The sequence below is a fragment of the Elgaria multicarinata genome, chromosome 18, assembly GCF_023053635.1.
Source record: "Elgaria multicarinata webbii isolate HBS135686 ecotype San Diego chromosome 18, rElgMul1.1.pri, whole genome shotgun sequence".
NCBI lineage: Eukaryota > Metazoa > Chordata > Lepidosauria > Squamata > Anguidae > Elgaria > Elgaria multicarinata.
In genome coordinates this window covers 16,114,693-16,127,443 of record NC_086188.1, presented here as the reverse complement: position 1 = coordinate 16,127,443, position 12,751 = coordinate 16,114,693, and the positions used below count along the sequence as shown (strand labels likewise).

Below are 12,751 nucleotides of genomic sequence, written 5' to 3'. Positions count from 1 at the left end.
GCTGCGCCCTCACTGGCCACAGATCACGCCCTCACTGTGTTGGAAAAGAGCCCAGCTCTGAACCAGAGTAACCAACAGTAGTTGCTATGAGTAGCTAAGGAAATGTTGCAAAATGTCTAAGAGAAGCCATTCTTAAGATAACCAAAATCAAGTGAATGTTCTCCAGGGAACAGCGAGTACTGTAGATGCTTGCCGAGAAAATGTATTTCCATGTATTTTCTTTTCAGCTAGAAATTTCCTGTTAAATACTGCGTACGTATGCGGCACCAGGGAAGATAGTGTAAAAATACCTAGCCACCTCCCTTGCGAGGTAGGCACATGCTTTGCAGCAATTAAGAAGGAACATCATGGCCTGCTCCAGTTGGACTCTCTCTCTTTACCTCTTCCCTCCTGGACTCCTGTTCCTTGTGTGTCATGTCTTTATTAGATAGTAAGCCTGAGGGCAGAGACTGTCTTTTTTGCTAAGTGTAAGCCGCTCCGAGAGCCTTTTTTGGCTGAGGAGCGGGGTATAAATATGATAAATAAAGAAATAAAATAAATTAGCTCTTGTGGCTCTTTATTCTGTAGAATAAACATTGTTTGACCCATACTTCATCTCTTCTCCTCCTTGTGTGCTGAATTGGACTTGGTACACCAGGGAACGAGCTATTTTTTGCAACAACTGGCCACAGATTTGGCCCTCACTGGCCATAGAAGGGTTCCAAGGGCCTTTTCAGTGGTGGCCCCCCAATTATGGAATGATCTCCCCGATGAGGCTCGCCTGGCGCCAACATTGTTATCTTTTCGGCGCCAGGTCAAGACTTTTCTCTTCTCCCAGGCATTTTAACAGCATTTAACAACGCTAAGTTTGTTTTTAATGGACCCTGGAACTGTTGTTTTAAAATGGATACTGTTTTTATACTGTTTTTATGTTTTTGATGGTTTTAAATTTTGTATACTTTTTAATGTTCACTGTTTTCACCTTTTGTAAACCGCCCAGAGAGCTTCGGCTAGGGGAGGGGGGGCGGTATATAAATGTAATAAATCAAATCAAGCCATCCTCCAGTGATAGGGAAAGGTGATAAGGACTTTCCTGTTTCCTCCCTTCCTGAAGCGAGTTGGAATCTAAAAACATCATGGGAGAACCAAGAGCGACCCACCCGCCCCCAAAACTCAGTGGATTCCAACGCACTAACACCATCTCCACCCTGAATCAGCGTTTCAAGGACTTCACGGCTTCCCCCACCTTGAGTTGCTCACTGAGCTTTGACTCCACATCCAGGCGGATCAACACCGGCTCTGAAAGACCTGAGCAGTGGGGAGAGGGGGGGGGAATAAAAAAGCATGAGCGTATGGGCCTGTTCAGAAGACATGCTAACCCATGGCTAGGCCGATAACCTTTTTGTGGGTAGTGAGCGTGTTTAAACCGTGGTTATGTAGCCACCAGGGTTAGGAAGGGTTCCCACGACACACTAAACCATGGTTCACACGACGCAATAAGCCACAATGTTTAGTTCAAAACGCTTAACCACCGTGGCTTAGAGTGTCATCTGAACAGGGTCAGTGTGTCGCCAATGAGAGAAGAATCTAAGATGGATGAGAAAGTGGAAGGATTTCAGTCTTATGGGGTGGGTGGGAATTGTGCTACGACCAGAGCTGCACACTGCAATCCAAGTGTGGCCGCACCATAGATTTGTATAAGGGCAGCACGAACTTGGCAGCTTCGTTCCGAATTTCTTTTGCCTTTTTCACAGCAACTGCGCACTGGGTGGACATTTTCATCGAGCTGTCCCCCACAACCCCAAGATCTCTTTCTTGGCCAGTCAACGCCAGCTCAGATCCCATCAGGTTCTGCTCGAAGATGACCACAACACACACTTCCACCCCGCACCCCGCCCCTCCCAAAAGGGCCAACCCATTGACACCGCCGACCAGGTGCCCAACACCCTTACCGGCTCGGGCAAACTCCACCAGAAGTTTCGGCAGGGTGGCAGAGAAGAGCACTGTCTGGCGGTTCTCGGGCAGCCGGGAGATGATCTCTTTCAGGTGCTCTGCAAAGCCCATCTCGAAGAGCCTGGCGGGGAAAAGCGGACCATGACATTGAGCAAGCAGGAAAAGGAGAACACACTGCATTTCCCCAGGGGCAGCAGCCTCAGCCTTCTCCGACCCAGGTTACTACAACTCCCATCACCCATTGGTCAGGAATACTGGGAGTTGCCATCCAAAACATCTGGACTTCTCCTGTTAACCTTCAAAGCTTTTCACGGTCTAGCTCCTTCCTATCTCTCCTCTCTCATCTCACACTATTGCCCTGCTCGTGCTCTTCGCTCCTCTGATGCCATGCTTCTTGCCTGCCCAAGGGTCTCTACTTCCCTTGCTCGGCTCCGTCCATTTTCTTCGGCTGCCCCTTACGCCTGGAACGCTCTTCCAGAACATTTGAGAATTACAAGTTCAATCGCAGCTTTTAAAGCTCAACTAAAAACTTTTCTTTTTCCTAAAGCTTTTAAAACCTGATGTTGTGCGGACTTTAGACTGTTAGTTTGACCCTACCCTGTGCCTGTTGGCATTCTCTTCCCCTCCTTATTGTTTTACTATGATTTTATTAGATTGTAAGCCTATGCGGCAGAGTCTTGCTATTTACTGTTTTACTCTGTACAGCACCATGTACATTGATGGTGCTATATAAATAAATAATAATAATAATAATAATAATGGACGGCACCAGATTGGAGAAAGCGGCTAGAGGGAGTGAAAATTAAAATAAACCGGGTGCTGAGACTTCCCTCTAAAAACAGGGATAACCAATTCCGTGGACACCGTTGTACCAATCCAGGCAGGGCTGCGTCCCGGTCGGGCACCTGCCAAGGGACCACACCCCAGCAGGGGCCCACTGGCAACAGCCTCCGGCAATTGCTCCTTCTCTTCGCCATCGCAACCTGCTTGCCCCCCGGCCTTGTGCTCTGGCTCAGACCACAGCAGCGGGGGGGGGGGGGGAGGAGGAGGAGGAGCAGGAGACGCTGCCGCCTCCTTGCTCATTGGCTCTCTCTGCCTGCCAAGCAAGAGAGTGGCGGTAAAGAGGAGGAGGGGCAAGGGCAGCTGGGGACAGTGGCAGCGAGAAGGTAAGAACCTCAGAAGAGCCCTGATGATGGATCAGACCGAGGCTCCATCTAGTCCAGCACTCTGTTCACACAATGACCAACCAGCTGGCGACCAGGGACCAACAAAGCAGGACATGGTGCAACAGCACCCTCCCGCCCATGTTCCCCAGCAACCGGAGTACATAGGCTTACTGCCTTTGCTACTGGAGGTAGCACATAGCCACGTTTTAGCTTTGTTGTTTATTCGTTCAGTCGCTTCCGACTCTTCGTGACTTCATGGACCAGCCCATGCCAGAACTTTCTGTCGGCCGTTGCCACCCCTAGCTCCCCCAAGGTCAAGTCTGTCTTTAGAACATCGGATTCGTCGTTCACCACCAGCTACCGTCGGCCGCTAGCCGTCCTTTCGGCTTTGAGCTAGCTGCGTCACCACATCTGGGGCTAGTTGAACTTATCCTCTGTTCCTCCCGTATTCGGACCTTCCCTGACTTCAGTCCCAAACCCAAGCGGTGCAGTTTGCAAATCACAGAATCATAGAACAGTAGAGTTGGAAGGGGCACAAAAGGTCATCGAGTCCAACCCCCTGCTCAATGCAGGAATCCACCCTACAGCATACTTGACAGATGGCTGTCCAGCTGCCTCTTGAAGGCCATCTTCATCAACAACATCATCATCATCATCCATTTAAGAACATAAGAACACAAGAAGAGCCCTGATGCTGGCTCAGACCAAGGGTCCATCTAGTCCACCACTCCGTTCACACAGTGGCCAACCAGGGATCAACAAGCAGGACATGGCTGCAACAGCACCCTCCCACCCATGTTCCCCAGCAACTGGTGCACACAGGCTTACTGCCTCGGATACTGGAGGTAGCACATAGCCATCAGGGCTAGTAGCCATGGATAGCCTTCTCCTCCAGGAATTTATCCAACCTCCTTTTCAAGCCATCAAAGCTGGTGGCCATCACGACATCTCTTGGTAGTGAATTCCATAATTTAATTATGCGCAGTGTGAAGAAGGACTTCCTCACCAGGGGTATTGAGGCGCCTTGCCCGAGGTCCCTCAAAAACCCAGAGCCAGCACTGAACCCAGGAGCCAGAAGAATATTGTGCCGGAAAGACTGGCCTCCTCTGTAATAAATTTGGGACCATCTAGCTAAAAAAGCAATGCAAATGATGGGCTATGTGTGCCCAGGTTGCAACAATCCCATCACTAGCACATCCATAAACGTTATGCAGTTTTGAAAAATTTTCTTTTTTAAACAGAGGAAGAAGTACGCGGGACGAGAGAAATCATGTCGACGTGCTACTTTTGCACAATTCGCAGGTTGCAGAACCCGGCTCACAACCTCGGCACGGAATTCGGATGACTTTGGCACAGAGTTTCTCGCCTCTCTCCATGGGGAGAGGATACACCAAGAGTCAAAGCCCCTAAAATAAACAGCCACGTAAACGTGGGTGCTTCTGAGGTCTCCGCCAACCCCCAAATATGGATGTGATTTGTCCAGATCGCTGTTGAAAAACCAATACACTGTCCAAATGGGTGTACCTGTCTGCTTCGTCGAAGACCACGTATTCCATGCTTTGCAGCTTGAGCTTCATCTCCACGGCCACGTGCATCAGCCGGCCAGGAGTGGCAATGATTCTGGGGGTAGAAAACAAAGGTGTGTGTGTGTGTGTGTGTGTGTGTGTGCAGATCAGACACGGCAATTGCTCGCAGCAAGGAAATGGAGCGTCCTTCAGTTGCCTGCCTATGAGGATCTGGGCTACTTTAAGCAAAGTTGGGCAACCCAAGAGCCAAACGTTGAGCCGCAAGGGTCTAGTCCTCATTAAGGTTATTATTTATTTATTTATTTATTTATTTATTTATTTATTTATTTATGTAGAGTATTTTTATCCCGCACCTCAGCCAAAAGGCTCTCGGAGCGGCTTACAATGTATCAATAAAGAAGACAGTCCCTACCCTCAGGCTTACATTCTAAAAAAAGTCGTGACACACAAGGAAAAGTGGATGGGGAGGGAAGAGGGAGAAAATAAAAAGAAATTAAGGAGACTGTTTAGGCTGGTGGGAAGGCCCTGCTCCGTCCTCTCATCTCCCAATGGAGGGGCAAACCAACAGCTCCTTCTTCCCCACAAGGTGAAGATGTTAGCCCTGTTGGGGGTGGGGGTCCAAGTGAAGCAGGCCCCGATGGTGCCTGCCTGCTCCAGTCTCCCTCGCAAGCTGCAGACTGAACCGTGCTACTTCAGGGTGGTGGACTACTGGAGAGCCAGAATGGGAGACCAGGAAGGCAGGATTTGGGTCTCTGGGCCTAAAGCTCCCCACAAGACAAGGGACTCAACCTAAAAATTGACACGGAGCAGCTGTGAGCTTGACTCAAAAGGGAGGTATTCAACAGGGGCAGATTGCAAAGGGAACCCGCTCACCAGGACCGGACCTGACAGCCAGTGATCGATCCCCATTCAAAGCCCACCCACTCCCCAAACTCCCTGCATTCAAAGCCCGCCTCCCCAGCCTCAAGCACCAGACCATCATCTTCATTATTATTATTGAAAACATTTATATCCCACCCTAGATCATTAAGATCTCAGGATATCTCAAGATACCATTAAGATCTCATCTATAGAGATAAAAGCATACAGTATAAAACAATAAATATACACAGTTAAAAACAAACTAAACCATGTATCAAGTTAAAACCAGTATATAATTTAAAAGCAGTAAAAGCAATTAAAACTGTTAAAACAATGTGAAAACTTGGTGAATTTAACTATTAAAGGCTTTGTTAAAGAGCTAGGTTTTCACTTGGCGCCAGAATAAAATCAGCGTTGGCGCCAGTCGGGCCTCCAAGGGGAGGGCATTCCAGAGTCGGGGTGTCAGCACAGAGAAAGCCCTCTCCCTTGTCCCATCATAGCGAATGTGTTGTGCGGGTGGGATGCGGAAAAGGGCTCCTCCGGCCTGCGCTGTCAGACTTACATGTCCGGGTTTTCGTGTAGAGCCGCAAACTGGTCCTCCATCCTGGAAGAGGAAGGGGAAATCTAAGTCTCATGGGAGACAAAAACCCCAACTCGTAAACACCCCCCCCCACCTTCGATGTTTAATCCCAGATTCTGTGGCCATGCAAAGCTTTTCAGAGGATGTGGGGCACTCGATCTAGAAAATAGCAAGCAGGATTCTCCTTGCACAATGGGCCTGCTTTGCTCCTGACCCACACGTCAGCCCCCCTGTACCAACCCTCCACGAAAAGCCACTCCTGAGAGTCAAGGGATGAGGGCCACGGGAGCAGGTGGGTGGATAAATCAGGAGAAACTGGCAAGGTTGCCCGGCCAAAGGGTCTTTCTGCGTTGCGCAAGAGCACCTTGGATCCAAACCTAGTATCGCAGTCAGGAAGTGGCATTATTATTATTATTATTATTATTATTATTATTATTATATTTATTTGTATCCCGCCTTTTGCCCAATGCTGGGCCTCAAGGCGGCCTTACAAAGTTTAAAAAATACATGGGGGGGGGGGGGGGAACAAAACCATAAACTTTTAAAATACACAACAAAATTATAAGACATTAACATAGATGGAGGGCCGGATTATTCTCCAAAGGCCTGCTGGAACAAAAAAGTTTTAGCCTGCTTCCGAAAGCCCATCAAGGAGGGAGCCAGCCTAGCTTCCCCGGGAAGAGAGTTCCAGAGCACCGGAGCAGCCACCGAGAAGGCCCCCTCCCTCTTCTTTATTTAAGTCCTGCACGCTTGAGACAGAGCAGAAGGAAGAGATGGGCAAACGCCTTGTGGGGTTTCAATGGCCACCCTCTCTTTTAAGAACACAGGAATGGAAGAATTCTGGTGGATCTGGCCCAAAGCCTGAATAGTCCAGCATTCGGTTTCCTGCAGTGCAGAACCAGAAGCCTACAAGTAAGTTTATATGGTTGGTTTTACTCCATTGCCTTCCCCAATTTGGTAGCCTCCATATTTTTATTTTTTTTGAGGGGAGGCAGGACTACGTATTCTCTCAGGCCTTTTTATCTTGCTATTTTTTGGCTGCTGTTGTTTTAATTCCACTATTTTATTATGTACATCTTGTTTATTTCACATGGAGTTCTCATTAAAAAAAAAAAGATATAATTATTGAAATGGGGGTATACACATGTATTAAATAAACCAACCGAAAAAAGAATAGAGCTTCGGTGTGCAGCAGCAGTGTACCTCCAAATGGCAAATGCTAGACGAGGAAGCTGTGTGTTTTCTGGGAACATATGGCTGCACGCTCTTGGAAACTAGAAGCTAGACCAGACAGATGTTTGGTTGGATCTACAGACCTCTTCTTATATTCTTGATGTGTTGGGAGCACAACTCCCATAATTCCCTGCCTGCCCACTGGGAATTATGGGAGTTGTGGTCCCAACACATATGGAAGAGGCCCAGTTGGGGGAAGGTTACTGCAGAGGCTGTTGGACTCCAACTCCCACAAGCCTCCAAGGACTTGCGTTCTCACAACGTTTGGAGCACCGTTCAGAACTCCGAAGGGCAGAAAACTTACTTGTCTCCTCCAAGGATCAGGGCCGTTTTCAAGCCTGTGAATCGGCCAAGCTGGGAGACAAGACGAAGGAGAGTTAAACACCAGCACGCCATCAAAATTTGCACCCAGTCCTGTATGACCTCCGTCTCCCTCCTAAGCAAAACTGAGGCAAGAGCCTCAGACTAAGATCCCTCCTGCTCTGTCCCAGCTAGGAATGTAAAATTCATCGCATCTGCGTTGAGCGGATTGTCAGGGGCCTTCCATTCTGTCTTCTGCTCGTTGATGGGATTGGATTTTATTCCAGTTTCCCAAATGTGTGCAAATGCGCACTTAGAAAATGCGCAAACCTCCCCCGCCCCCCATCCCCCATCTGCATTTTCATGCTTTAATCTATGGGAGGAAATGCACATTTTCAGCCGTTTTTCTTTTTTTTAATTTTATGTATTTTTCTATGACAAAATTGGCGTAAGATTCCAGAAAGTAAAACAAAAAAACAGCCCACAAGGCCACGGAATCTGTGCGACTTAGGAAAAGCTGGTCAGCTGCAGACTCCACAAGTCGGATTCGTATAAATCCAAACTATCTAATTCGGCTGCATATTTCTCTGACATCCGTAGACCCATCGCCCTGGAAACTGCCCCGTCCCCCCTCCCCTAACAAACACTTTGCAGCAATTGCGCTTTAGGAAGTGTTTATCTGCTCACAATTATTTATTGTTATTTATTTGCTTATTGCATTTTCATCCTGCCTTTTTCATAGAATCATAGAATAGCAGAGTTGGAAGGGGCCTACAAGGCCATCAAGTCCAACCCCCTGCTCAGGGGGAACCCTAAGGCTGCATACATAATCCCCCCCTATTTTTATCCTCGCAACAACCCTGTGAGGTAGGTTAGGCTAAGAGTCTGTGACTGGCCCAAAGTCACCCAGTGGGTTTCCATGGCCGAGTGGGGACTAGAACCCGGATCTCCTGACTCCCAGTCCGACACTCCAGCCACTACACCACACTGGCTCTCTCAATTAAGGGTGCTTGCCTCCATGGGGCCAAAATCTTGTACCAGGATGTTCCACTGGTTACTCGCACATCAACCCAGGCTCTCAACAGCCTCAGAATTGGCACGAATGTTTGTAGAACCCCGCTACGGAAGATCTTTCTGTTACTCTTCAATCCCAGAGTTCGCCGCCCCCTCCCCATAACTTTGAAATACCTCCTTGGTGAACTTGAGTGTTTGCAAGGCAAGCTCCCGGGTTGGCGACAGGATGAGGGCCCGCGCTCCGGTCTTGGCGCTGTGCGCCTTCAGCTTCTCAAACATGGGAATGAGGAAGCAGGCCGTCTTCCCGCTTCCGGTCCTCGCCATCGCGACCACATCTTTGCTGTCCAGGATGAGCGGAATAGTCTGCAAAAAGCAGCCAGCAGCACATCAAGAGGAGAAAATGTAGCCACGGGCCATAATGGCTTTCAACGATGATTAAGGCTAGTTCCTTATGGCAGGGATAGGCAGGTGGTTTGGACTTCAGCTCCCAGAAGCCCTTGCCAGAATGGCCAGCGCTCAGGAATGATGGGAGCTGAAGTCCAAAAGAAAGCTACCTTCTGCTCATCTTTGACTTATAGTACCGTATTTCTTCGATTCTAAGACGCCATCGATTGTAAGGCGCACACTAATTTCAGTACCATCAACAGGAAAAAAGCTTTGATTCTAAGAAATTATAAACGCACCCGCGATTCTAAGACGTGCCCCGTTTTTAGAGATGTTTATATGGGGAAAAAAGTGCGTCTTAGAATCGAAGAAATACAGTATGTCCTGCCCCAGAAGGTGGCAAAGAAAGTTTCCTACTATGGGACAATACAGAAGTAGCGGCAACAAACAAAAGAACAAGTGAACATTTGAATTTATTTATTAATTTGTCATATTTATTCATCATTTTATTTCTAATTATTTATTTATTTATTCATGGCATTTATATCCTGCCTTTTTCCTCCAAGGAACCCAAGGCGACATACATACTCCTCCTCCTCTCCATTTTATCCTCACAACAACCACCCTGCGAGGTAGGACGGGCTGAAAGTCCGTGACTGACCCAAAATCACTGTGTGAGCTTCCATGGCCAAGTGGGAACGGGATTCAGCCCGTGGGCTAAAAGCGGTCCTGCACCCCCTGTTTTAGGCAGTTAGCAAATGAATCAAATTGATATAATCTCAATAAAATTTGCATACAAGAAGAAAACCCCTTCCATACGTGTAAATAAAAAGCAAAGTGTTGACTTAGACAAAATCTTGCACTGATCCGGCCGGGCTCTTCCTGCGTTCTTACCTTCCTTTGAATAGGGGTAGGTATTTTGTATCCTTTCTTCATAACGCCTTTGAACACCGGGTAGCTCAGACCTGGAAGAGAAAGCAATTCAGAGAAGTTCACCGCCATTCCTGTTCAACTTCAGGGGGCTGCAGGGCAGCGTTACTGCTTAGCGACTGTGAAAATCTAAGCCCCTGGTCAGGAAAAGAAATGAAAAAATAATCCTGACAATGCAGGGTTGCCCTCTGGGGTCCTCCTAAGCATCCTGTAGGCAACCTGGGGCACTTCAGCTGTTGTGGACTACAACACCCATCATTGGCCGTGACTGCAGGGGCTTATGGGAGTTGTAGCCCCAAACATCTGGAGTGCAGCAGATTGGGATACAACCTGCCTGACTACTAGGCTTTTGGAAGAGGACGGCCTTGCCATCGTCGTCTCGTGCATCAGGCCTGTAGCATCCTCAGGTACTTCCGGGAGTGGCAGTACCCTACCCCAGCGGGGGCACCCTGGGTCCTGCCCACCCTCAGGCTTTGCTGCCTCAGGGGACTTGGCCACAACATGGACGTATATGAGGTGGTTGTAGCGGGGAGAGAAAAGAGGTACCAAGAGCGGGCCGCCATGTTTTTGTGGTGGCCGCCATTTTGTTTTCCCCGCGGGAGCATGAATTTGGCATCAGCCTGGAGCATTGTGGGGGAAACAAACCTGCCATCCAGAGGGCCTCCGCTGCACCTTAGAACAGTTTGAAAGAGAGGGGAAAGAGCAAAAGCCAAAAGTGTTTTGTTGCACTACAATATACGGTTGGGGAACACGGAAGGGACTTGGCCCACCCTTAGACTACAGGGTAAGCCTTCCGGCACGGACTTTAAGAGAGCCAATCCACAAAGAATACTTTGCTAAGCACCCCTCATCCCCCCAAAATCTGGAGCCAGCACTTCCCAGCAAAGCACATCAACAACCAAAAACCATTCAAAGAACGCCCTCCCCCCCAGCACTCACCCATGGACTGAAACCCGCCTGATTTCTTCTTCTTCTTGTTCTGAGCGCGGACCATTTCCTGGGTATCCAGCTCGATATCGGAAGCACAGTCGGACGCCGGGAAAGCGGACACAGGCATCTCGTAGCTCTTTGAACATGGCCAGAAAAAAAGAGGAGGAGGAAGAATATGAAGCAGCAACCGGTGGAATCCTCCCACATCATGCTTCCAAGACAGTGTCTTAAGAACATCAGAAGAGCCCTGATGCTAGATCAGACCAAGGGTCCATCTAGTCCGACGATCTGTTCACACAGTGGCCAAGCAGCTGTCGGCCAGGGACCAACAAAGCAGGACACAGTGCAACAGCACCCTCCCACCCATGTTCCCCAGCAACTGGTGCATATAATAATAATATATTTATTTCTTACCCGCCTCTCCCTTTGGATCGAGGCGAGGAACAACATTAGAACATCTTAAAAATTCATGATTTAACATTGATCTGGATAGGCCTGCCAGAAAAGGCTAGTCTTTAAAGCTGCCTTAAAATCACACAGAGAGTTAATATTACGAATCTCCTCCGGCAGGCCGTTCCACAATCTGGGGGCGACAGAAGAAAAGGTCCTCTGGGAAACTCATGTCAGCCTAGTTTTAGCTTAATGAAGTAAGTTCACCCCAGAGGACCTGAGTGTGCGGGGCGGACTATATGGGAGAAGGCGATCCCGCAGGTAACCTGGACTCAAACTATTTAGGGCTTTAAAGGTAATGACCAACACTTTATACTTTGCCCGGAAACTAATTGGTAGCCAGTGGAGTGATTTTAATGTTGGGATAATATGCTCACCCCTAGATGTACCGGTGACCAACCTGGCTGCCATATTTTGAACTAGTTGAAGTTTCCGAACTAGGTACAATGGTAGCCCTATGTAGAGCGCATTGCAGAAGTCAAGCCTTATATAGGCTTACTGTCTCAGTTACTGGAGGTAGCACATAACCATCAGGGCTAATAGGAATTTATGCAACCCCCTTTTAAAGCCTAACAAATTGGCGGCCATCACTGCATCTTGTGGTGGTGAGTTCCAGAGTTTAACTCTGTGCTGGGTGAAGAAGTCCTTCCTTTGATCAGTCCTCAATCTCCCACCAATCTACTTCTTGGGATGACCCCATTTGTGTAGTCATCCAAACAATTGCTGGACGACAGTCCCCATCATGCCTAATCACAGTCTATGGGCGCCTGGGGGCAATGGGAGTTGGAATCCCATCAGCCCCAGCTTGTCATGGCATGGATTGGGGCCATGGCCCAGTGTGACAGAGCACCCGCTTTGCATGCATACAGACGGTCCCAGGCTTCCCCGGGTAGGGCTGGAAAAACTCCTGCCAGAAAACCTGGAGAGCTGCTGCTGCCAGTCAGTGTCGACAATACTGGGCTACATGGAGCTTCCTATGTTCCCGGGCCTTTCTGGACCCGTCTCTCTTCTCCTGGGGATCTTCCCAGTACCTGTGGCTCGTCCTGGTCCCGATCCTTGCACCGCCGCTGCCTCTTCCTCCTCCGGCCCGAAGCCTGGGCTGGAGCCATGGGGACTAGAAGCTTGAGGTCGAAAGAAGCGACTCCCTTCCAGGAAGGGAAGAGCCACGTGCGACGAAAGGGACAGCCCAGGGGCGGGGCTTAGGTTGGATCACAGCTAGAGCTGGCCATGGATTGGTGGGGCGTTCCCTAAGTCCCGCCTCCCTCTTAGCCACTGCGCTCGGAATGGCTAGCTTCTCTGCTACTCACGGCTCGGACGTCGGTGGCTCCATAGAGAAAAGAAATATAGAACAACACAACCTGGTCCTTTCAGACGGAGCTTCCGGGTTCAATTCGTGCGCCAACTTTGTGGGCTTCATTGGAAGGTGTGGGTTGCCTAGAAGGTGT

General features: G+C 49.0%; 1 protein-coding gene across 1 annotated transcript in view; it reads right to left on the bottom strand.

The window, feature by feature from the left end:
* The window catches only part of DDX54 (DEAD-box helicase 54), a 33,606-nt gene extending 21,146 nt beyond the window's left edge, over positions 1 to 12,460 (bottom strand). Inside the window, exons 1-9 of the mRNA XM_063143900.1 lie at positions 12,338 to 12,460; positions 10,866 to 10,992; positions 9,891 to 9,961; positions 8,787 to 8,975; positions 7,603 to 7,652; positions 6,048 to 6,089; positions 4,623 to 4,718; positions 1,932 to 2,053; positions 1,226 to 1,287 (exon numbers count right to left, since the gene is read on the bottom strand). Coding sequence (XP_062999970.1) covers positions 1,226 to 1,287; positions 1,932 to 2,053; positions 4,623 to 4,718; positions 6,048 to 6,089; positions 7,603 to 7,652; positions 8,787 to 8,975; positions 9,891 to 9,961; positions 10,866 to 10,992; positions 12,338 to 12,415 — 837 coding nt within the window. The 5' untranslated portion in view covers positions 12,416 to 12,460. The remainder of the gene's footprint in view (positions 1 to 1,225; positions 1,288 to 1,931; positions 2,054 to 4,622; positions 4,719 to 6,047; positions 6,090 to 7,602; positions 7,653 to 8,786; positions 8,976 to 9,890; positions 9,962 to 10,865; positions 10,993 to 12,337) is intronic.
* Between the last annotated feature and the right edge of the window lie 291 nt (positions 12,461 to 12,751).